The 22,948-nt window shown below is 40.7% G+C and overlaps 1 protein-coding gene across 1 annotated transcript; it reads left to right on the top strand.

Annotated features, from left to right (window-relative positions):
* The first annotated feature begins 2,870 nt into the window (after positions 1–2,870).
* On the top strand, positions 2,871–21,168 carry LOC123362005 (oxidized low-density lipoprotein receptor 1-like). The gene is made up of 8 exons (XM_045002249.1): positions 2,871–2,974; positions 5,953–6,048; positions 8,340–8,438; positions 11,684–11,827; positions 15,448–15,591; positions 16,933–17,084; positions 17,644–17,747; positions 20,802–21,168. Exons 2-8 carry the CDS (start codon positions 5,955–5,957, stop codon positions 20,950–20,952), a joined length of 888 nt encoding a protein of 295 aa, XP_044858184.1. The 5' UTR covers positions 2,871–2,974; positions 5,953–5,954; the 3' UTR covers positions 20,953–21,168.
* Positions 21,169–22,948: the final 1,780 nt, after the last annotated feature.

The following is a 22,948-nucleotide window of genomic DNA, read 5'->3' as shown; positions in this document are numbered from 1 at the left end:
TTTTGTCATTTAGACTTTATTTTAAAATTACCAAAATGCATACAAATTATTCTTCTTTTTTTTTTAAAAGAAGCATGTTCTGTTACTAACATTTAATGCCTTTATTTCAAAAGACATACATTGTTTCTCTAAAAAGGTGTAATTCAGACTTTATTTCAAAATAATGTCAATGCATAAACTATTTTTCTCTAAAAAGGCCTATTAACATACTTATGTCTTCACACTTATTCCTCTTCTTACTAAACTGAAAAGGACTTAACTGTGTAAAAGCCTATTTTTTTCTGAAAAGAAAGTATTTATTCTTCTAACCTTAAAACTTTTAAAATGGCTCTCAATGTGGGAAAAAACACAAACAAGTAACCCTAATGCTGCCCGTAAAAAAAATTAAAAAATCAAAATGGCTGCCACACCAATAATGTACATGTCCAAAAATGATATCAGAGAGTGGGACATAAAGCAAAAAGGGGGGGTGTAGAAACATGTCATAATTTATATGGGAATGTTGTTTGAAATTACTTGTGAGTCCTAATGGCCCAGCCAATCCATGAGGAGGGGTCAAACCAGCTGGTATATAGGCTGCTAATGAAAGCAGCCACTCCAGTCTGCTCAACGGTGCTACCTTGTTGGGGATGCTCCCTGTCACCTGGTAGTTCTGACTGACTACTCCTGCTCCAGCTTGCTGCTGCCTCTGCTTCAGCCCATGCCTATTCCTGTTATGGTTCCTGCTCCAGCCTATGCCCTAAAACCATGAGGTAGATACTTAACTTTTTAAAAAATGGTAACATTAATAGGTTAAAGAGAATAAATGGGCAAATCAAACCATATAATACCACAGTACCACACAAAGACACACTACTGCTGATGTCTCATGAGTGGCAAAATGAGTTTCAGAGCAAAATTTGAAAACATAAAAACAAAACACACTTTCCCAAGTAGAACTTTCTTCACATTATTTTGGAAGGCAAATGTTTATAAACAACGTTTTCAAACAGAACTGGGAGCCAAGAATTGTGACCACATCTAGTCTCTTTGAATGGTTCTGTGTCTGTTCACCAAGGGGGAATGCTGAGGCAGAATGGCTTGTGGACCAACACAGTTGTGTCTCCAAACAGAAGTCGCAAGAGCCATTAACTGCTGTTTTCTCAGAACTCCTGCAGATCTAGCATTGTCTTCCTGATTGGCTGGAGGTGTGTGTTCAGATGCAGAGCTCCTGCTGTAGGAGCACCTGGGTGGCTGATGAAGGAGCAGCAGGAGGAGAAAGTGGCCGATGAGGGGCCCAGTAACAGGTAGGTGCTGGACTCTGTCAAACACTAGTCCAATTAGCCAGTCCATTGAGGTATGTTCTCATTCTGATGCCATCTCTCAGCCTCCAGGAACTAGTCCAGAATTTTCTCCTCTTGCTGCAGAGAGTGCTCTTAAACTGCTCCTGATTTTTCTGCTGCACACCTGCAAGCAGGTGCCCATGGCCCTTTTACACCTTCCTCTGCCCTCTCCTGGGTTCTGGTCTTGCCCTCTTGCTGGGGTGGTTTCAGTTTCAGAAGCTAAACTATCTGCAAAATCAATGAGCATGAAAACATTATATGTTTGGCCTTGAGAAAAAACTTGACTCCGCCTCCAATAGCATAACTGCTGTAGAAGGCCAAAATGATGATACTTTTAAACACTCAAGAAATGTAACTCTCTCTACACCGGGTGCCCTGGTTCTCAGAAAGCTGCTACAGCCCATAAGGAAAGACCAGCTGCATATAATGGTGATACAAAAATAAGTAGTGGTTTTTAATCATTTAAAAAGTTCATCCTGTCTCAAGAGGTTGGAAGATAGTGTGGAGATTCCTTCCAAGGACTATGTACTCAGTTTCAATTTTCTTCTTTAAGACTGGACATCCACTGGAGGATGGTATTTCAAGTACCTCAATGGAAAAAGGAAGTGGCTTTTCAGTCTTCATTCTGTGCCAGGGAAATGTTTCTGAGAATGGGAACCCCACTACATATCACTGAATGGAGGGATCTGGTGATCTATAAAGGCGGTCCAAACAGATTTTCACACCCCAGGAATCTAAAAGACCAGCTGGAGTTCATGCTGCGTGAAAAATTTGCTGGAATATGCTTCCAGGATTGAGAGAAGAATGGAATGTAAATCAACAAAATTCTGAGACATGATTAAGACAAGGTCACTGAGGGGGAACCAATCCCACAAAGCCCAGTGAGGTAATCCAAGATCCCCAAATAGTCAACTCCCCTCCCCCATAGCAACAGGGCCCAGATCTGCTCTGGTGGTTGCTGAGGGGACAGATGGCTCTGATGGTTGCTGCTCTTACCTCTTCTGGAGGCTGTCTGCAGATTTATGTAGAAGTCACTGCATCAGTTACACTTGGCTCACATTTCCATCCTTTTCTTTGCAACCATAAAATTAGGAAAATTCATATTTTCATGAATGCTTAGACTCTGATCCCAGCACACAACTCTGGGAGCTGTGGTACTGGACATATGCATATTACATCTGTGCCTTAATCTGGCCTTCCCATGACTGTTTCTCTGAGGGGGAGCGAAGCCTGAAAAGCCAAGTAAAGCCCATAGGATAATATTTTCAACATCTATGCAATGTGCTGAGAGTTGTGTGACATTTTCGTATCTCAGATGGGGAAAGTTTGGTTTGTGGGTGAAGCCTGGAAGAGTATCACTAATTTTGTTTTTTAATTTGACCCCTGGTCATAATGATGCTTTAACCCATAAAGATGAAAATCCTTTTGCTCTGAACACTTTGTGAGGGGGCAGCTCACTTCAAACCAGTTATGTGCGAACTTCCTGTGCAGTTGTAGTCGGAACACCACAGCAAATAATTTTTTCCTCCCTTATTTTATGTTGACTCTCTACTAACACAATAGACAAACTCTCTCTCATATTCATATGCCGTACGAAGATATCAACACGTCTATTCCAGGACTCCAGTAAAGGATCTCTGACATCCACACAGGTATCATCACCAAATGTCTTAGTAGCTTTTGTTATTAGACTGGATAATTGATGTAGGTTGTTTTTTTTAACTCTAAGTCTTCTCTTTTCTCTTATAAATTTAGTACAAGTGGTTATAAACATTACTATTGCATTAATCAGCATTAACATTAGCATTAGTATGGGCTGTCCCTGCAGCATGTGAATTTGCATTTGTGTTCCTTTTGCCTTCTGCAATGTATTTGGTTGTTTTACCATTAAACACCAAGGGTAAACATTTTAAAAAATGGCTAATAATGTAGGCACTTTTGAAAACTTTACATCGAAGCTATAAGATCTTTTCCAAGCCAGGAATCAGATCTTGAGTTTAGAAAAGCTTTGTTTACAAACATTCAAAAAATCCTATTTGAAAAAATGAATTGAAGCTGGTTGAGAAATGATTCTAGTCCTACTGATTGAAACATGGGTGAGGGTCCAAAACTAAAGTGTGATGGCTCATGCCAGTGTATTAAATCAAGAGTCGGTATGATTTGGGTTGATGTAGATAAGATTATACTGAACTAGATGATGATCTGAACCCTACAAAAGTCAGAGAAACAATACAATAGGACCTGGAGAGGTTAGAAATAAGGGCAGGAAAAGGGGAAGGTGCTATTTTTATGCAACATAATCACACTCATGTTGCTTCTCTTAGCAGTTTCTTGAGAAGAACTCTGGTGGTCTCTGGCCCAGGAGTTTTTGGTATAGGGTGCTCACCTTAAATTGCTCTTATTATTTTGGTGGAGCCTGGGTTTGTTGACCTTCAGGGCATGGTGCAAGACTCATCTTTTCATTCTTGCCTTTTCTGAGGATGGAATATGACACACTGCTTGTCCAGAGCTGGATGTGGGATGATGATTTTGAGTTTTGCTCTCTATCATAGAATTGAGAATGTTAGAAATTATGTAGTGAGGGTCTGGCTATGGACGATACCAACAATAGGTAGCATATTTTAATTTTGTGGGTAATAGGTTTGTACAGATACAATTGATGGGAACTTACTAAGCAATTCTATTCCAGCAGGTGATGCACAAGTAGAAATAGACCAGTTCCATCTGTCTGAGCTATATTGGCTCTATGGGGCTAAAAGGATTTTTTTTTTTTAAATCTAACTTATTTTTGACACTAAGCCAAGTCAGCAGCTATGATCTGAATATGCACAGATCACATACCCACTGGGGAAGAGGGTATCAATTTTACATAATTACTTTTTCAGAGTAGCACCTCACTTTAAGTTTTTCTGGAGTCTGTGCTCCCATATGTCACACATGCAGCTCCAGAAGAGTGATCTGTGCTGGACACTCCCCAGGCTGCTGTGTGGAGTCCCAAACCACTGGAGCCAGGAGCTCTGAAGCTTCTTTGGCTATCAATAGAGTGCAGTAGCGTTTCCCCTACTGGCTTCTCTGGCACATCTTGTGGGTGTAGGCTGTCTGTTATCATCTTATGGAAATGGGGCCATATGGCCCAACTAACATAGGCCCCTAGGCCCAGTACTGACCCCTGCCACCCAGACTCTCCTGTAGCTTAAACACACCCTCTTGCAGAACTCCAGCCTTGTGAGCATTCTAGATTTACTGTTTTAACTCATCAGTGACAAAGGCATCAGACACATCGGCTTCATAATAGCTTCTAAACACCATTACTCTTTACTTAGATAGCAAGAGACATACACAGATCTAGGCAAAATAATCATTTTGTCTACACATCTCCCTGCCTCAGGTTCCTCACCACTTGGGATAGCAATTGGGCTTGGGCAGAGCCCTTTGGGGTGTCCAGGATCTTTGTCTCCTGCACGCAGTTTCTCTCTGGAATCACGGATTCTTGCTCCCTCTCTCTCTCTCTCTCTCTCTCTGTTCCAGGCCACTGGACAGCTCTCTTTGTTTGACCTTGGCTGGTGCTGCAGATAAACAGGACACCTTGCTATAATAGCAGGCCCCTCTCCTGCTCTCTCCTGTCCAAAGCTTACTGTTCCTTCCCTGTTGTTTGAGTCCCTCAAGTTTATATGTCTCACAATCAACACCTGATTCCTTTGTTCTGCTGCTGGGGATACCCCAGTCTCCAGTCCCAAACCCCTGCAAACTGGCTTTTCCCAGTCTTCAGCTATCCTATTTTTCTGTCTGGACCAGGTCTGTTCACTGCTTAATAGCCCTTAATAAATGTCTCTTTCAAAGAAGACTTGTAGGCTCCATTTCCCTGTGTTGCCACCCATGGGAATTTCTGTCCAATGTGGAGGTAAAAGAGAAAAGAGTGGGCAACCAGCACCACATTCAAAACAGTGTTTGCTGCTTGATAAACATACATACAGAGACCTCAAAATCTCAGATAAAAGATGTACATTGACAGATTCCCAGACTGTCACACCACACTTTTCAAGTGGGATTTTAAAAGACACTTAGGAAAATTCACTTTGAATTTCAGTGGAAACTGGATGCTTAACTCCATGAGACCCCTTTGAAAATTTTGCCCTTCAAATATATTTTTTAAAGATTAAGTCAAAACCTGACTTTCTAATGTTTGTTTTTATAAACCTTCCATGTTAACGAGTTGATTTTTTGTCTTTTGTTTTGTTTTTAATTTCACTGTTTAAATTACTAACATGTATTGACAGCTCCAGTTTGGGAAATTTTATTCTCTGGAAATATAAATAGAGGACAGACATTAGAACCCAGTTCCCAATGTTTTGAAAACTGAGCCCCCTTTCAACTAAATTTCCACACTGTATTAGAAAATGTGATAAGAGATTGACACTGGACTCATTGCTCTAGTGTATGATTTCTTTTCATCACAAGAACCTTGATTGGCTTTTCTAAAAGACAGCTCATTTGTGGCATAAAATAGGTACTGGTGCTCTTTGTTTGCTCTGATGGGAGTTTCATAGATATGTCATGTCAGTTATTCATCATATCCCATTACCCATCTCAATACACCTGAGTCTAAACTCTCTGTTCTATAACCCACTAGAAATGAGTGAGCAGGATGTGACCTACTCAGAGCTGAAATTTCATAGTCCTAATGAACAGCGAAGCAGACAGATTGCTGAGAAGGCCAAGAATAAAGGTACCATGCCTTAAAAGCTTCTAATTCTATATATGCTGGTGTTTCACTGTAAAGAATCAAACCTCTTCCTCCTGTAACTAACTTTCTTCAAGTGTGTTTGCTAGAGGGCTTTCCCTTCACTCCCTGCCCTGGTTCTTGTCATGTAGACAGCAAGCAGCAAAAGACCAGAAGTCCAAAGCACCGACAATGCAACATTTATTGGGGTTAGTTTCCAAGCAATCATATTCCGAAGCCCTTCACACCAGTCGGGCTTATCTCTATACACCAATAGAGTCTGTTCCCCAGTGTCCCCTTTCCCAGCTCTGATGCCGCAGAGTGTTTACCCTATGTGCCTCTTCCCATCTTTGATGCCGCAGGGCAGTTACCCCATGTCCCCCTTCCCAGCTCTGATGCCGCAGAGCCTTGCCTGTGTCCCTGTTCCCATTTTCCCTGCCCCTTAGCAAATATGATTCCAATTTCCCTTCCCCCCACTTCCTGTTTGACCCCAGTTTATATAGTAATATTCTCAGCTATCCCTTAACCAATCATTTTACTGTAATTCAACTAACCAGTCTTAACATATTGTAACATAATTCTCTAACCAATTATATCCCACTACCCTAATTAATTTACACCTAGCAAAATTAATTATACAGCAGACAGAAACAATGAGAGAACCAGACAGATTAACAATAGAAAAGTGGGGGCCATAAAGATAAAAAAATACAGAAATGAGGATTTCACAACCACAACCATTGATAAGTGATTTCTTGCCAGACAGGCTGCCATCAAACTATATTTTCTTTAACCCTCTTAAGATCTGTTTCTTTATCTGGTGGTGATGGGCACTATCAGGACAGGATCATCTTTCTAACAGCCCAATAGCACCTTATTTCAATCGACTGGTTTGGAATGTGAGGATGTGACCGTTCGCTTCCCAGCTTATGGCTGGCCCTGCTGCTTAGCCTAAGAACAAGGCCTCAGACTATCCTAGTGAGAGAAGGCCCATACACAGGTGGACTGTGATTTTTATTCTTTGTTTTATACCTCTATAACTAGCTAAGTGATAAAAATACACCTAAATTCTTAAAGCAGGGGTTCTCAAACTGGGGGTCGGGACCCCTCAGGGGGTCACAAGGTTATTACATGGCGGGTCACAAGCTGTCCACCTCCACCCCAAATACCACTTTGCGTCCAGCATTTCTAATGGTGTTAAATATATAAAAAAGTGTTTTTAGTTTATAAGGGGGGGTCACACTCAGAGGCTTGCTATGTTAATGGGGTCACCAGTACAAACGTTTGAGAATTACTGTCTTAAATTATAGGCCTTTACAGGCAGGCCTGAATATCTATATTCTACAAGTGTTTGCTAATGTTCTGTTACTGGAAGCTGATAACAAATCTGGGCCCAAATTGTCTATAGCAGAAAGAGAGATCTTAACTATTGTTGATCAAAAGTTTTTAATCAAAAAGTTTTTCAACAAAAATGACTTTTTGACCAAATAATTTTGATTTTTTGGTTTTGGTTGAAATTTTTTATTATTTAATTAAAGTGTTGAAAAGAAAAAAATTGTTTCACTTCAAAAATGTTGTTTAATTTAAAGGTTTGGGGTTTCTTGTTTTGTTTTGGTTATTAAACCCCCTTTATCTCTCCTTTTTTCCAAAGGAAAAAGGGGGGGGAGATAAAAGGTGACAGAAAATGGGACAACCCTCCTCTCCCCAAGCAAAATGCTTACACTTTTTTTTTATTTGGAAACTAACTGAAATGTGTTATTTTTTTTTCAATGTTGTCATGAAAACAATAAAAATAATGAGAAATTTTGAACAAAATGAAAAATGTTCATGAACTTCTATCTTTCAGTCAGTGCTAGTCACAAATCTGCCACCAAAGAGTGTCTATTTGCTACAGTCACTTTCATTAGCTACACCGGTAATGAATGTAAACTATTACTGTTTTGTTTTTTGTTTTTTTCATATACTGCCTTCAAGTTGCAGAGCATAAGTCAATCACTGACTACCTGAGGTTAGGAAGAAACCTTTTCCACAGGGATGTTTTGTGTATTGTCCTTTATATGTGATTTACACCTTTCTCTGAAATATTAGGTACTAGCCACTGTTGGAGACAGGATGGTAGAATAGAAAGACAATTGTTCTGATCCAGTATGGCATTTCCTGTGTTCTTATTTTAGTCCTGGTTGGTTGGATTCTGTCCATGTGTCACAGATACTGCCTAAAGAAATTGTAATCTGACACCAGATTATGAAGATAGGGGGCTCACTTTATTTGATTTTCTCCTTTCTCTTTTCTGTTAGATTCTTCCTCCCTGCCTCCACACCTGCAGCTCATTTTAGTGATTCTTGGAATCTTCTGCCTGGTTTTGTTGGTAACAATAGGTGTCCTGGGTGCTAAGGGTAAGTACTTGCAGAGGAGACACTAAGTAGGCCAGATCCTCAGCTGGTGTAAATTGGCATAGCTCCATTGTTTTAACACATTTACCTGTATATTCTCAGATAATGCATTCTGTACTCAAAGAGTAAGTGCTGTAAGTTTAGACAGATACACTGTATTGTTCATTCAAAAACAGTTTTTTACCGAAGTATGGAGTCCTCAGTAGTCAGTTATGCCTTGGTACCTCTCTTCTCAGTTTATACCCATTTGATTCATAGACTGATAGATTGTAAGGTCAGAAGGGACAATTGAGTTCATCTAGTCTGACCTCCTACACATTGCAGGCCACAGAAACTCACCCACTCCTGAAGTAAACCCCTAACCTCTGTCTGAGTTACTGAAGTCCTCAAATCATGGTTTAAAGACTTTAAGTTACAGAGAAGCCACCATTTACACTAGTTTAAACCTGCAGGTGACCCATGCCCCAGGCTGCAGAGGAAGGCAAAAAACCAGCAGGGTCTCAGCCAATCTGACCCAGGGGAAAAGTCTTTCCTGGCTCCAAATATGACAATCAGTCAAACCCTGAGCATGTGAGCAAGACCCACCAGGAAGATACCTGAGAAAGAATGCTCCGTAGTAAATCAGAGCCCTCTCCATATACTGTCCCATCTCCAGGCATTGGGGATTTTTGCTACTGGCAGTCGCCAATGGGCCACATGCTATCATAGGCAACCCCATCATACCATCCTCTGCATTAACTTAACTTAAATAACTCCTCTCCCTCCCTGGTATTTAGCCCTCTGATGTATTTATAGAGAACAATCATATCTCCTCTCAGCTTTATTTTAGTTAGGCTAAACAAGCCAAGCTCTTTGAGTCTCCTTTCATAAGACAGGTTTTCAATTCCTTGGATCATCTCAGTAGCCCTTCTCCACACCGGTTCTAGTTTGAATTCATTTTTCATAAACACAGGAGTCCAGAATTGCACAGAGTATTCCAGATGAAGTCTCACCAGTGCCTTGTATAATGGTATTAACACATCCCTGTCTCTACTGGAAATACCTCGCCTGATGTATCCTAGCACTGCATTAACTTTTCTCATGGCTGCGTCACACTGATGGCTCCTAGTAATCCTGTGACCAATCAATATAGCCATCCTCCTCTGTTGCTTCCAACTAATAAGTTCCCAGTTTGTTGTTAGTACCTAAATGCATGACCTTGCACTTTGTACTATTAAAATTTCATCCCATTTCTATTACTCCAATTTACAAGGTCATCCAAATCTTCTTGTATTATATTCCAGTCCTCCTCTGTATTGGCAATACCTCCCAGCTTTGTGTCCTTTGTAAATTTTGTTAGCACACTCTCACTTTTGGTGAGAAAGTTATTAATAAAAATGTTAAATAAGATTGGTCTTAAGACTGATCACTGAGGAACTCCACTAGTAACCTCCTTCCAGCCTGACAGTTCACCTTTCAGTACGACCCGTTGTAGTCTCCCCTTTAACCAGTTCCTTATCCACCTTTCAGTTTTCATATTAATCGCCATCTTCTCCAATTTAACTAATCTTTTCACATGTGGAACTCTATCAAATGCAATGATTCGTTTCTATGGGAAGAACAAACTAATCAAAGCTGATGTAATCAAATAATTTTATGGGACACTTGGTGGAGATTAAGTTAGAGACACACACTAAAGGAAATGTTGTTAAACTATAACTACTTGGAAATTTGCATGAAGTATTAATGCACAAAAGAATTTAACATGATGACATTGGAACAAGATAAACTCATCAATAAGGCCATATCTACACTAGAAATGGTTTGCCAGTATAACAGCAAACTGTGCTAGAGTATATGAAGGTTATACTGGCAAAAAGGTGGTTTTGATGGCATAGTTTATAATGGGTCCCTGAGCAAAATAAGTTGTACTGGCAAAAACACTTTTTTTTTACCAGTATAAGCTGTGTTTACACAAGCATTTAGTCAGTAAAATAATATTGCAAAAATCACCCCAAGCTGACATTGCTAAACTGCCAAAAGTTTCTAATGTAGACCTGGCCTATGGAGAGAGAGAAAGAGATTCACAAATTCAAGAGACAAATAGGCTTTACTACAGAAAGACCTTCAAGCTCACCCCTCTCCACAGCACTAACTGACAATGTGCTACTTTGTTTATCTTCACCATCAACACTATAATTTCACAGACAATTTGAAAACCATACCCTATGGATGACTCAAATGTAGAAGAAACCACATGTTCAGATATAATAACAAGCTTACATTTTCATCTATCTCCTATGACTAGACTAGATCATTTCCCACCTCCTATTCTACTCAGATGGGTTCCCTAATCTTTGACGTCTTAATTTGCCCACTCTGACTAAAACGAGGTTGTGGTTTCCCTTCAGCAGATTGTTGTGGTTTGCCTCTTGTAGAAGTGCTTATTTATGAGGAAGACAATGGTGTGCAAATAGTTTCCCGTGACACTGTTGTGCCTTCTCATCTGAATGGCCCCTAATGATTTTGTTTTAGATGATGCTATTTAGCTTTGCAGAATCCCGGCTTTCATTTGTAAAAAGTCAATCTATTATTATAGTTGCAAAGAAAACCTCAAAAATGAATGTCAGAGATGCCTAAGTGATTCCTGGAACAATAGCCCCGAAAGGGATGAGCTGCCCCATTCCTCTCAGTGAGGTGTTAACTCAGATGCCCACTGATGATAATTTAAATGTTAACTTTAACTATTTAATTCTTCATGTAAGAAAGGAGAAGGAGGATCACAAATCAGCACAATCTGCCTTGAGAAACAGCTAATTTTGGTGCGCGACATGGCTGGCATTTTGGAGATAATACTTTTTAAATTCCCTCTTGGACAAAAAGGAGCCATGCCAAAGAAACCTAGAAGAGCCCATGGGCATATTCAGGCCCCACTGAGGAGAAGCCCAGTGGAGCTCAAAGCATGATCATATTTTGAAAACAATCTGTATAAGTGGTACCTCATTTTGATAACTAACATGGAACAAAACTTATTCTGTGTGTTGAGCTTGGGATAGTAACACTACCCTTTCCCCCAATTTAACAGAGATTAAAAATCCATGTTGGTTATATAATGTTTTTGCACATGGTTTGTTAGTCAGGTTACAAAATCAGTCTTTTTCTTTTACTATCTTAGTGGACCTGTAGAGCAAAAGACAATCGATTTAATAAAGGTTACTGCGGTTTCAGTTTTATGTGGCACAGCTTTGTTACTTTATTGTTAATTTAAGTTCTCCAGAATGAAAACCCCAACAAACAGCATGAATTATTCGAAAACCTCACCCAACTGCAGAAAACTCTGGAAATCTGCCACCAGCAAAAAGATGATCTCCAAGCAAAGAACACACACCTCACACATATTGTGAACATTAAAGGTATCGGTTGAAGCTCACTATTCTGTTATAGGCATTAGAGTAAGATTTTTGTTTCATTCACCTTGCTCTTATTAACAAAAGAGCTTTCTCAGGGTTCTTCTCTCCCTGTGCACAAACTGCCCAACGGCCTGATCTAATTGTTAGAGCAAGGAAATCCACAAAAGAATCTTTGCGGGAAGTGTTGGGCACCCAGCAGGGGTCGTACTCAATGATCCTTGGCTCACTAGCTTTAGGGTTTTGAGACATGGGCATATCCATTCCCAATAGGCATCACCTGATTCCTTTTTGTACCTTTGGGAATTACAAGGAAATCACCAAATAATGACAAACTAATCATAGATGAACTGGTCATATAATTGTATGGGACACTTGGTGGAGAATAATGAAGTCATGAACCCTCCTAGGGAAAGGCTGTAAAACTATGGCCACTGGGGAAGTTGCAACAGGAATCTGTGCACAGCAGGACTCAAAAATGATGGCACTGAAACAAAATAAACTCACATATAGACAGAAGAATATGGCAACAGACAAATAGGCCCAGATACACTGAGCACCTTGCATCCTCCTCAGCCAATTCCAGGGATTAGACTAAAGCATTTTCTACCTCCTGTCTTCTCCAGCAGACCCCTGTTCCCCATGCCCCATAATTTCCCAAATTTCCCACTCACACTAAAAAGGCTGCTGTGGGTTCCCTGTTGCAGAAGCACTTTGTTGTGAGGAGTACAATGCTGTGTTATGCCTTGCAGTGTTGCTTTATGTTCATGTTCTTGTTTGTCTGGTGTTTCTTGCTGCCTTTCCCAGATGTATTTTATTTTCTTCATCTCCTCTGTTCATGACCCACAAACCCCTGTACAAAAAATCATGTTCAGGATCTGTGTAGAGTAGAGGACCAGGAGACAGAGGATGATGGAGAGTAGAGATTATTGTCCTTGTCTAGATTGGATTTTTGGTTGTGGTGTTCATTGATTGTCAATCAACATATTTTAGTGGACACATCCAAAAACTGTAGTCTAGACAAGATCATTGAGAGCTTTACTTGGGTCAGTAAAGAGCCAATGATCAGTATCTGATTTTAAACACCAAGTCACTAGTATCTGAGTTCACTAAACTCCACAACAACCCATTGGAATCTTAGTATGTCACTGAAGATATCCCCGGTAAATGGAGCAGTACTAGATGTGTCTTTTGCTCCAGGTGAACCAACAACAGAAAAATGGCTGTTTATTCATGATCATTCGATCTCATCTTCTTCTATGCTTTCATTAAGCATAATTGTGTTCATCTGCCTGTTTCATCCACATTCTACTTGGCAGAGTCCTTAAATTCAGTTTACTTTGCTCCCTTTTCCCATAGAGTTTCCTCCCCTAGAAATGAAGCACATTGTTAAGATGGGACATTTTCATGTTATAAGTGGTTGGATTCCTTGCCAAATAACCCTAATTTTCCACCCTCATTGAATCCTGTTCCTACAACTCTTGTCACCTATTTGTGGCCTTTGACTCCATGCTGAAATCTTCCCCACTCTCACTATTCCTCTTTCCCGATGCAGAAACTTGAGGACTTCTTCAAAGAGAAGATCAACTCCTCCCTATCTTCTGTCCTCTTCTCCCTCCCCTGTACCCTGAAAATGTCTACTCCTTCCACCAATCCTTCCTTCTTTCATCAATTAATTCCTTCCTTCTTTTGTCTAGTGTTGTTGTTAAATGTTTTCACCTTTCATCTTTTCTTCTGAACCTTTTACGTAGTTGATTTCAAAGTTGCACTCAAGATTATTCTTCTAGGTCTTCTTCTTTCCCTCCTTCCTTCCTTCCTTCCTTCCTTCCTTCCTTCCTTCCTTCCTTCCTTTGGGACTGTCTATAAATTATATAATGCATTAGGTAGGTGAGTCCCTATTTATACATGTTTTTCCAGTGTTACAAAGTGTTACAAGGGAGTGGGAGGGTCTTGAAAATTACCTAAAAATGTCATGTAATTTATGGACAGCTCCTTCCTTCCTTCCAGTGATTTCTCCATCTTTTTTGATAAGGCATCAGATTTTTCAGGTTCTCTCATCCAACGCAACGTGGCTTGATTGGATTTCATGGTAGCAATGTTGTGTGCTGTACCTCTGAGTTTCAGCAAGATTTTAATGGATTTTATCTCTATTTAGAATTTTTTTTGGAGCACATCCATGTCAACTCCTGTTACTTCATTCTACCTAAATCTCTACCTGTTTTCCTTGCTCCTTAGCTTGGATATTGGCAGCACCAGTGTATCTAGTTTTGATTTCATTGGAGTGATGATGACACAAAACCGGAGTTACAGAGTGGTGAATCAGCCATTAAGAATTGACAGTCTTTCAGTCTCTTAAAATATTCACTGCCTCCATACCAGAGATTAGAAATCAAACTAAATTGTTTTTTAATATGTTCCATTTAAAAACCACCCAGTGGTTTTTTTAATATCCAAGTAGCATTTACTATTTTGCTACCAAAAAAATCTGAAAAATTAAACATATCTCTAAGCAGACCTATAGAATCATAGAATCATAGAATCTCAGGGTTGGAAGGGACCTCAGGAGGTCATCTAGTCCAACCCCCTGCTCAAAGCACGACCAAACCCAACTAAATCATCCCAGCCAGGGCTTTGTCAAGCCTGACCTTAAAAACCTCTAAGGAAGGAGATTCCACCACCTCCCTAGGTAACCCATTCCAGTTCTTCACCACCCTACTAGTGAAAACGTTTTTCCTAATGTCCAACCTAAACCTCCCCCTCTGCAACTTGAGACCATTACTCCTTGTTCTGTCATCAGGTACCACTGAGAACAGTCTAGATCCATCCTCTTTGGAACCCCCTTTCAGGTAGTTGAAAGCAGCTATCAAATCCCCCCTCATTCTTCTCTTCTGCAGACTAAACAATCCCAGTTCCCTCAGCCTCTCCTCATAAGTCATGTGCTCCAGCCCCCTAATCATTTTTGTTGCCCTCCGCTGGACTCTCTCCAATTTGTCCACATCCTTCTTATAGTGTGGGGCCCAAAACTGGACACAGTACTCCAAATGAGGCCTCACCAGTGCTGAGTAGAGGGGAGTGATCACATCCCTTGATCTGCTGGAAATGCCCCTACTTATACAACCCAAAATGTCATTAGCCTTCTTGGCAACAAGGGCACACTGTTGACTCATATTCAGCTTTTCGTCCACCGTAACCCCTAGGTCCTTTTCTGCAGAACTGCTGCCCAACCATTCGGTCCCTAGTCTGTAGCAGTGCATGGGATTCTTCCGTCCTAAGTGCAGGACTCTGCACTTGTCCTTGTTGAACCTCATCATATTTCTTTTGGCCCAATCCTCTAATTTGTCTAGTTCCCTCTGTATCCTAGCCCTACCCTCCAGCATATCAACCACTTCTCCCAGTTTAGTGTCATCTGCAAACTTGCTAAGGGTGCAGTCCACACCATCCTCCAGATCGTTAATGAAGATATTGAATAAAACCGGCCCCAGCACCGACCCTTGGGGCACTCCACTTGATACTGGCTGCCAACTAGACATGGAACCATTGATCACTACATTTTTAATAGAGTATTGTCAATACTTGTAGAGTATTTACAAGTGGTATAGTATGTGTGAATTTATTCTGAATTTTAGTTCTGCAGAACAAAACCCTCAACAAGCAATGTGAAATTGTGGACAATATCACCCAACTGCAGAAAACACTGGAAATCTGCCACCAGAAAAGAGATGATCTCCAAGCAGAGAACATAAACCTCACAAATATTATGAACATGAAAGGTAGCGACTCACGTTCACTATTCTGTTATAGCCTATAAAATAACATTTGTGTTTCATTAGACTCCTGTTCACCTGTGCACACAGTACCCAAGGGCCTGATCTAATTGTTGTTAACACTGAAAGCCACAAATAATTCTATGCAAAAATGTTGGGCATCCAGCATGAGTTATACTCTGTGATCCCTGGGACTCTAACTTCAGGGGTTTGTAACATGGGCATATCTCTTTCCAATTTATGTCACCCAAGTCCTTCCTGTTCCTTTGGGAGTGACAGGATGTATCCTACAAATGGCAAACTGAGGTGGTATAGCTCAATGGTTTGTTCATTGACTTCCTAAATCTTGGGTTGTGAGTTTAATCCTTGAGTGGGCCAATTAGAGATCTGGGGCAAAAATCTGTTTGGGGCTGGGCCCTGATTTGAGCAGGGGGTTGGACTAGATGAGGGTCCTTCCACCCCTAATAATCTATGATTCATGTCACCTGTTTCACATATGATGTTTTCTTCCTCTCTGGGTGCTCTCATTCCCTCTCTTGTTCATAGGGCCCACAAATAATTGCAATTTCTGTGACCATTAATAATAGCAATTCACTGACAAGACTGGGTCAGCATTTAAGTGGATCAACATTGTCAGCACACTAGTGGGATGTAGCATACACCTGTTCAAAATTTTCCCCCAACCCCATATCAAGCTCTTCCATTTTAAGATATGCTTGCAGATGCACATGCCAAGGACAGTGCTAAAAGGTGACAGATGAAAGAAATCCTGGTGTCTTTCTCAAAATAAATAAATACATAAATAAATAAAATAAGTTGAGGCTTAGGTCCAGTTTTTCCTTTTCACTTTTTAATGAAAAAATCTTTATCATTCCTAATAATTTGGGGATGTTTCTTAGTTGCACCTGAACATATGTTGGACCTTTGATCAGACAGTGACTCTGCAGTTCAGTCTCTTCTCTGTTACATTGGTTGCACGTATGTTCTTCTCTGGGGAAGATGGTGCCTGGCCTAGTTCCATTAATGGTGCTAGCCTCTTCTAAGTAAGGACGGTGAGGCTATGCTGGACCAGGGATGCTACCTCTTGAATTCTGCATGTTTGTTTTCTAATTGTCCCAAATTCATGGCCAACTACAGATAATGCATCAGCTGAACCTGAGACACACAGACTCAGCAGTAGAATTAATTACTTTTAGTTTCAAATCACAAACATGTGCCACTTGAAGACTCTATTCCAGTATAGAATGGTTGTGCACGAACATGTCAGTGCAGCTAATATGTTATGACCACTCACATGAAACTGCATCACACAAAAATGTGATGGATTGATAATGTATTTTTTTCAAGGCGATAAATGCAGACCTTGTCCAGAGAGCTGGATACAGCATGGAGAGAAGTGTTACCATTTTTCTAAGGAAATGAAAACATGGCACAAGAGTAAAGAATACTGCTCTTCTTGGGGATCCCTACTGCTTAAAATAGAGAACAAGAAAGAGCTGGTAGGGAATTTACCCTGTTGTTTTGTTTCCTGTATATTCTGAACTATAACTTCCATATATCCCTGTGATGGGGAGATATAATATGGTTATAAAATGAATGGGCATATTGTCAGGATAATGTGGCCCACTAAACTGCCCTGTGTTGTATTCCATGCACAATTTCCTAAGAGAGCTTGACTAGACTATGGGCACCAGAGAAGGGAATGAATAAAAATTCTAAAACTACCTGAAGGGCTTAAAGGAAGTGTGATGACACCAGGTCTCAGGTTTAATGCTCAGTACAGCTACATGAGTGGGGCTGGGGGTGTGGCAAGAGACTGAAACACATTTCTACTATCTCAGTAAAGGGCCCAAGATTTCTCTTGGGCTAGCGCTCTCTGCTCATTGTGAAGAGAGTGTTTCATCTCCTTCCACAGTAATTCCCTTGGATAATTAATGTGCTTGGCCAACATCTGGCCAGCATACTGGCTGTGAGCATGACTCATTAGCTTCCCTCCCATCCCTTATATCCACAAACTCATATCAGGGTTTGAGCTGATTTGCTTTTGTTTCCACACAGGGTTTCATAAAGTCTCACGCCTCATTTCACTGGATTGGACTATCCCGTATGGCTATCGGTCATGGCTGGGTGTGGCAGGATGGCACAGCACACCCCAGTGACCTGTAAGTCTCAGGCACATCTAGAAATTGTTCAGTTATTTTTATATCCTTGTGTATTTCTTGCCAAATTTTTACTATGTCAGTGGGAAGGGGAATAAAGATTATTCAATACCCCCAAGTAGGTCCCACAGTTCTGACCCACCTGGGCTGATGTTTCCTCTAGAAAGAGGCATTAAGTCAGACAGTATGGGGAAAGGGCTCATTTAATCCCTCCAAGGGGTTTCAGAGTCCAAGCTATCAGGTGCAGCTGAGTCTAGGTAGGTTCAGAAAGATCATATATCTGGGCTGAGCTTCTTCTTGGAACTAGAGAGTGGGGTTTGCTGATTGGAAGCCAGGATGAGGGTCTCTGGACACCTTTGATTTGTCAGATGTATGTTTTGTTTTGATTACAGAGCTGAGTTTTTCTTGTTGTGAGGATTTTTTTGTTATTTTATGGATAAAAACATGAAGATTCAGACTGAGATATCTGAATCCATGGTTTCACAGCACAGACTTTTTGAAGCGCAGAGTTATCACTTATTGAATTTTCATCAGAGTTGTTTATTGAGTTTCTAGAAGTGCTGTTAATGAATGGTCCAAACTGAGCAGGGTTTAAAGGATCAAAGTAATAAAGTCACATTACACATACATAAATACATTACAAGAATATTATTAGGGTTGCAAATTTAAGCACTCAAAAGTTAGAAAATACCAGACTTAAGGTTTCCTGTGCAAACTTAATTCAGCTCCCTTGTGCATAGCATTATGCAGAGGTAGTCTATTATTTTTTGTTAAGGTCCAAATTTCTTGGTCAAAGTCCAGACTCTAGAGAAACATTTTTGACACTGCAGTGACAATAAGTAAATAAATAGATTTTGCCATTCATTCAAAAGCATCTGGAGGTCTGGTTTTGGCCCATGGTCCTCCTACTGACTACCCATGTTACATGACCACATACTATTGTATTTCCATAGGATGGCTGCCTCAGTCAGTGCACAGAATGGATATGCAATATTTTGCTTTATATCCATAGTTCAATCCATGCCCCTAGGCCTTATTTATTGCATTCAGTGCCAGACATGAAGGCAGAATTATGGCGTTCATCACTATAGTATCCAAGTGTTTCACAAACATAGGTTAATTTATCTTCACAACACTGCTGTGAGGTGAGGGGGATGCATGATGCTTGTGTTGCAGATGGCGAGCTGAGGCACAGAGATTAAGGTCGAAGTAGAACTGGTTGAGTAATTTATTGTCAGAAAATCATTTTGAAGAAAAAAAGCTGTTTTTATAAATGCCCTAGGTGGGTCAGACTGCTAGACATACGTGTCTGAGATAAGTTACATATAACTGGTAAGGCTAAAAGATGTCTCAGAGGAAAGACTTTTCAGCCATCACTAAGAAACTGATTATGACCCCCTAATTTACATTATTGAGCAGTTAACCACATTAGTAATAATCCAATTAATATCTGCAGGATTACTGCTGTGAGTGACTACTCACCTATGTGTGTAAGGGGATCAAAGTCTGTCCCTGAAAAAGGGAAGTAGCCCACAGCTATACAAGCCATGTGAGGAGCCCAGGACTGGAATTTGAGGGGGGCCACAGGGCAGGACTGAGTGGCATTGGCAGGTCCGTGTGGGGAGCCCAGGACTGGGAATGGCAGGGGGGCTGCCAGGCAGGATTGAGGTTCATTACCAGAGTTGTGTGGAGTGAATGAAACTTGCTCAAAACCAGCCTGCAGTCTGTCTAGCCCTAGTCAACTCTTCAGTCCCCCAATTTTCATATTTTTAATCAATTCTGCTTGTCTAGGGTCCTATTTAGCAAAGCTTTTGATACAGTCTCCCACAGTATTCTTGCCAGCAAGTTAAAGAAGTATGGGCTGGATGAATGGATGGTAAGGTGGATAGAAAACTGGCTAGATGGTCGGGCTCAACGGGTAGTGATCAATGGTTCCATGTCTAGTTGGCAGCCGGTATCAAGCAGAGTGCCCCATGGGTCGGTGCTGGGGCCGGTTTTGTTCAATATCTTCATTAACGATCTGGAGGATGGTGTGGACTGCACCCTTAGCAAGTTTGCAGATGACACTAAACTGGGAGAAGTGGTTGATACGCTGGAGGGTAGGGATAGGATATAGAGGGACCTAGACAAATTAGAGGATTGGGCCAAAAGAAATATGATGAGGTTCAACAAGGACAAGTGCAGAGTCCTGCACTTAGGACGGAAGAATCCCATGCACTGCTACAGACTAGGGACCGAATGGCTGGGCAGCAGTTCTGCAGAAAAGGACCTAGGGGTTACGGTGGACAAAAAGCTGAATATGAGTCAACAGTGTGCCCTTGTTGCCAAGAAGGCTAATGGCATTTTGGGTTGTATAAGTAGAGGCATTTCCAGCAGATCGAGGGATGTGATCATTCCCCTCTACTCAGCACTGGTGAGGCCTCATTTGGAGTACTGTGTCCAGTTTTGGGCCCCACACTACAAGAAGGATGTGGACAAATTGGAGAGAGTCCAGCGAAGGGCAACAAAAATGATTAGTGGGCTGGAGCACATGACTTATGAGGAGAGGCTGAGGGAACTGGGATTGTTTAGTCTGCAAAAGAGAAGAATGAGGGGGGATTTGATAGCTGCTTTCAACTACCTGAAAGGGGGTTCCAAAGAGGATGGATCTAGACTGTTCTCAGTGGTACCTGATGACAGAACAAGGAGTAATGGTCTCAAGTTGCAGAGGGGGAGGTTTAGGTTGGACATTAGGAAAAACTTTTTCACTAGTAGGGTGGTGAAGAACTGGAATGGGTTACCTAGGGAGGTGGTGGAATCTCCTTCCTTAGAGGTTTTTAAGGTCAGGCTTGACAAAGCCCTGGCTGGGATGATTTAGTTGGGTTTGGTCGTGCTTTGAGCAGGGGGTTGGACTAGATGACCTCCTGAGGTCCCTTCCAACCCTGAGATTCTATGATTCTATTTCTTTCTTTGTATATATCTGGCATTTACCCCCAAGATTTAGGCATTTTATAAGGGTTTTTTTTTGTGATTTCACCAAGTCTGATGTGTCTGACAGTAAAATATTTCTTTTAAAAGTTTTCCAGTAAAGATACAAGATCCTGGAGAGAAATGTGCACTTTTCAAAGCTGGGGAAGCCTTCTCCCATAACTGTACAGGCCAATATCGCTTTATTTGTGAAAAGAGGTCTACTCGGCAAAAGACTACTGAACTGCCACAAGGAAGATGACAGTATTCATGGCGATCATAACCAGGGACCTTCCAAAGGGAAAGAAAATTCACCCCTTGAGTTTGCAGAGTTGCCATCTTGAGCTGGGATACTTCATCTGTTAGAAGCTGATCTACTGTTGTTGTTTTGCTGCATAGCAGGTTAAACAAGTTAACAATTGTATTACATTATGAAAAGTCTTTGTAACACTCCTAGTTACAGTGAAACCCATTTAATAGCCGCTTGTTAAATGGAAAATCTCCTCTAATAAAAAAGAAATTCTATCAACTAATTCATTTGGCTCTACTGCAGCATAAATGTGCCTATTTAATATGAATTACAATTGAGCATATTTCTTTTTTAATGTCAGTTGAAAAGCTTTTATGTCCTGCACCAACCAACACTGAATATCAATCACTGACCATATGGGAAGCTGCACAATATTTTCTTCTCTCAGTTAATTACACTGTCATTATACATTCCCAGGCTCCTTGTGTGCTTTGTGTATGCAACAATTATGTGAAACTGAAGCACTGACAGCAGGAAGTTGCAACAATGATTTCATATTCTAGCAGTGAACAACTGAATTTTCTGTATGTCTGTACAGTGACTAGTACCATGGGTCCAACTTCATTGACCTGCTTCAATATAAATGTTAAACTACATATAAAAACAACTTCTTATACTGTGGAATAGTCTCTTTTGAGAAAAGTGATGAAAACCCCACGGTCTGAAATATTTATGAATAAGATTAGTCAATGTTAACATAATTACTTATGAAAACTATGTTAAAAGAATGTCACTGTGGTTGCAAAGTCAAGTACCCAGAGGTTAGGAAGTACCCTATTTATAGGTGTCTTTGATTATGTCATTAAAGACTGCATTGTAATGAAACACAAGGGGGGCTGAATTAAGTTTGCACAGGCAATCATAATTTTGCATTTTCTAATTTTGAGTGCTTCAGTTTGTAATGGAAATATTCTTTTAGCAATTTTAAAAAATGTAATTTATTTTTTTAGAATGGAAAAAATAAGTTCTATTACATATAATTACCACATCATGAGCAACACCTGAATCCTCAACTTTCAGCACTGCAGTACAAATTGCTATCACTTAGTCCTGCCTCAGCGCAGGGGCCTGGACTTGATGACCTCTAGAGGTCTCTTCCAAAGCTACATTTCTATAGTTTCATAAATGTAGCAATATAGCCTGTTTCCCAACTTCTGCCTGGCAGGGCTGTGGAATATGTGCTGATGACAACATACAGGGAAATCTTATAACTTCACATACAGGGTTGCTACATATATTTCACCATGACAACACTGACCAAGTTATGAGTTTTCAAATGATACCTCACAAGGCATGCCTTGTACAAAGATTATTACAATAATTGGAGATATACCAATCTCCTAGAACTGGAAGGGACCTTGAAAGGTCATTGAGTCCAGCCCCCTGCCTTCACTAGCAGGACCAATTTTTTGCCCGAGACCCCTAAGTGGCCACCTCAAGGATTGAATTCACAACCCTGGGTTTAGCAGGCTAACGCTCAAACCACTGAGCTATCCCTCCCTGCACAATTGTGTGCAGGATGTGAATACAGGGACATAGCCTGTGATAATGGGTCCACAACTGATTGAGACTATACTCTAAAAGTAGTTATTAATGGTTTGCTGTTAAATTGGGAAGACCTATCTAGTGGAGGTCTCACAACGGTCAGTCCTGGATCTGTTACTGTTCAATATTTTCATTAATTACTTGGATCATGGAGTGGAAAGTATGCTTATAAAATTTGTGGATGACATCACACCGGGAGGGGCTGCAAGCACTTTGAAGGACAGGATTAGAATTCAAAATGACCTTGACAAATTGAAGAATTGATCTGAAATCAACAAGATGAAGTTCAATTAAGACAAGTGCAAAGTAATAGACTTTGGAAGGAAAAATCCAATGTACAACTACTGGCTAGGTGATAATACTGCTGAAAAGGACCTGTGGGTTATACTGGATCACAAATTGA

This window comes from Mauremys mutica, chromosome 1, assembly GCF_020497125.1.
Source record: "Mauremys mutica isolate MM-2020 ecotype Southern chromosome 1, ASM2049712v1, whole genome shotgun sequence".
NCBI classification, from domain to species: Eukaryota; Metazoa; Chordata; order Testudines; family Geoemydidae; genus Mauremys; species Mauremys mutica.
The sequence above is the reverse complement of the archived record's forward strand: the minus strand, read 5'-3'. Positions and strand labels throughout refer to the sequence as shown.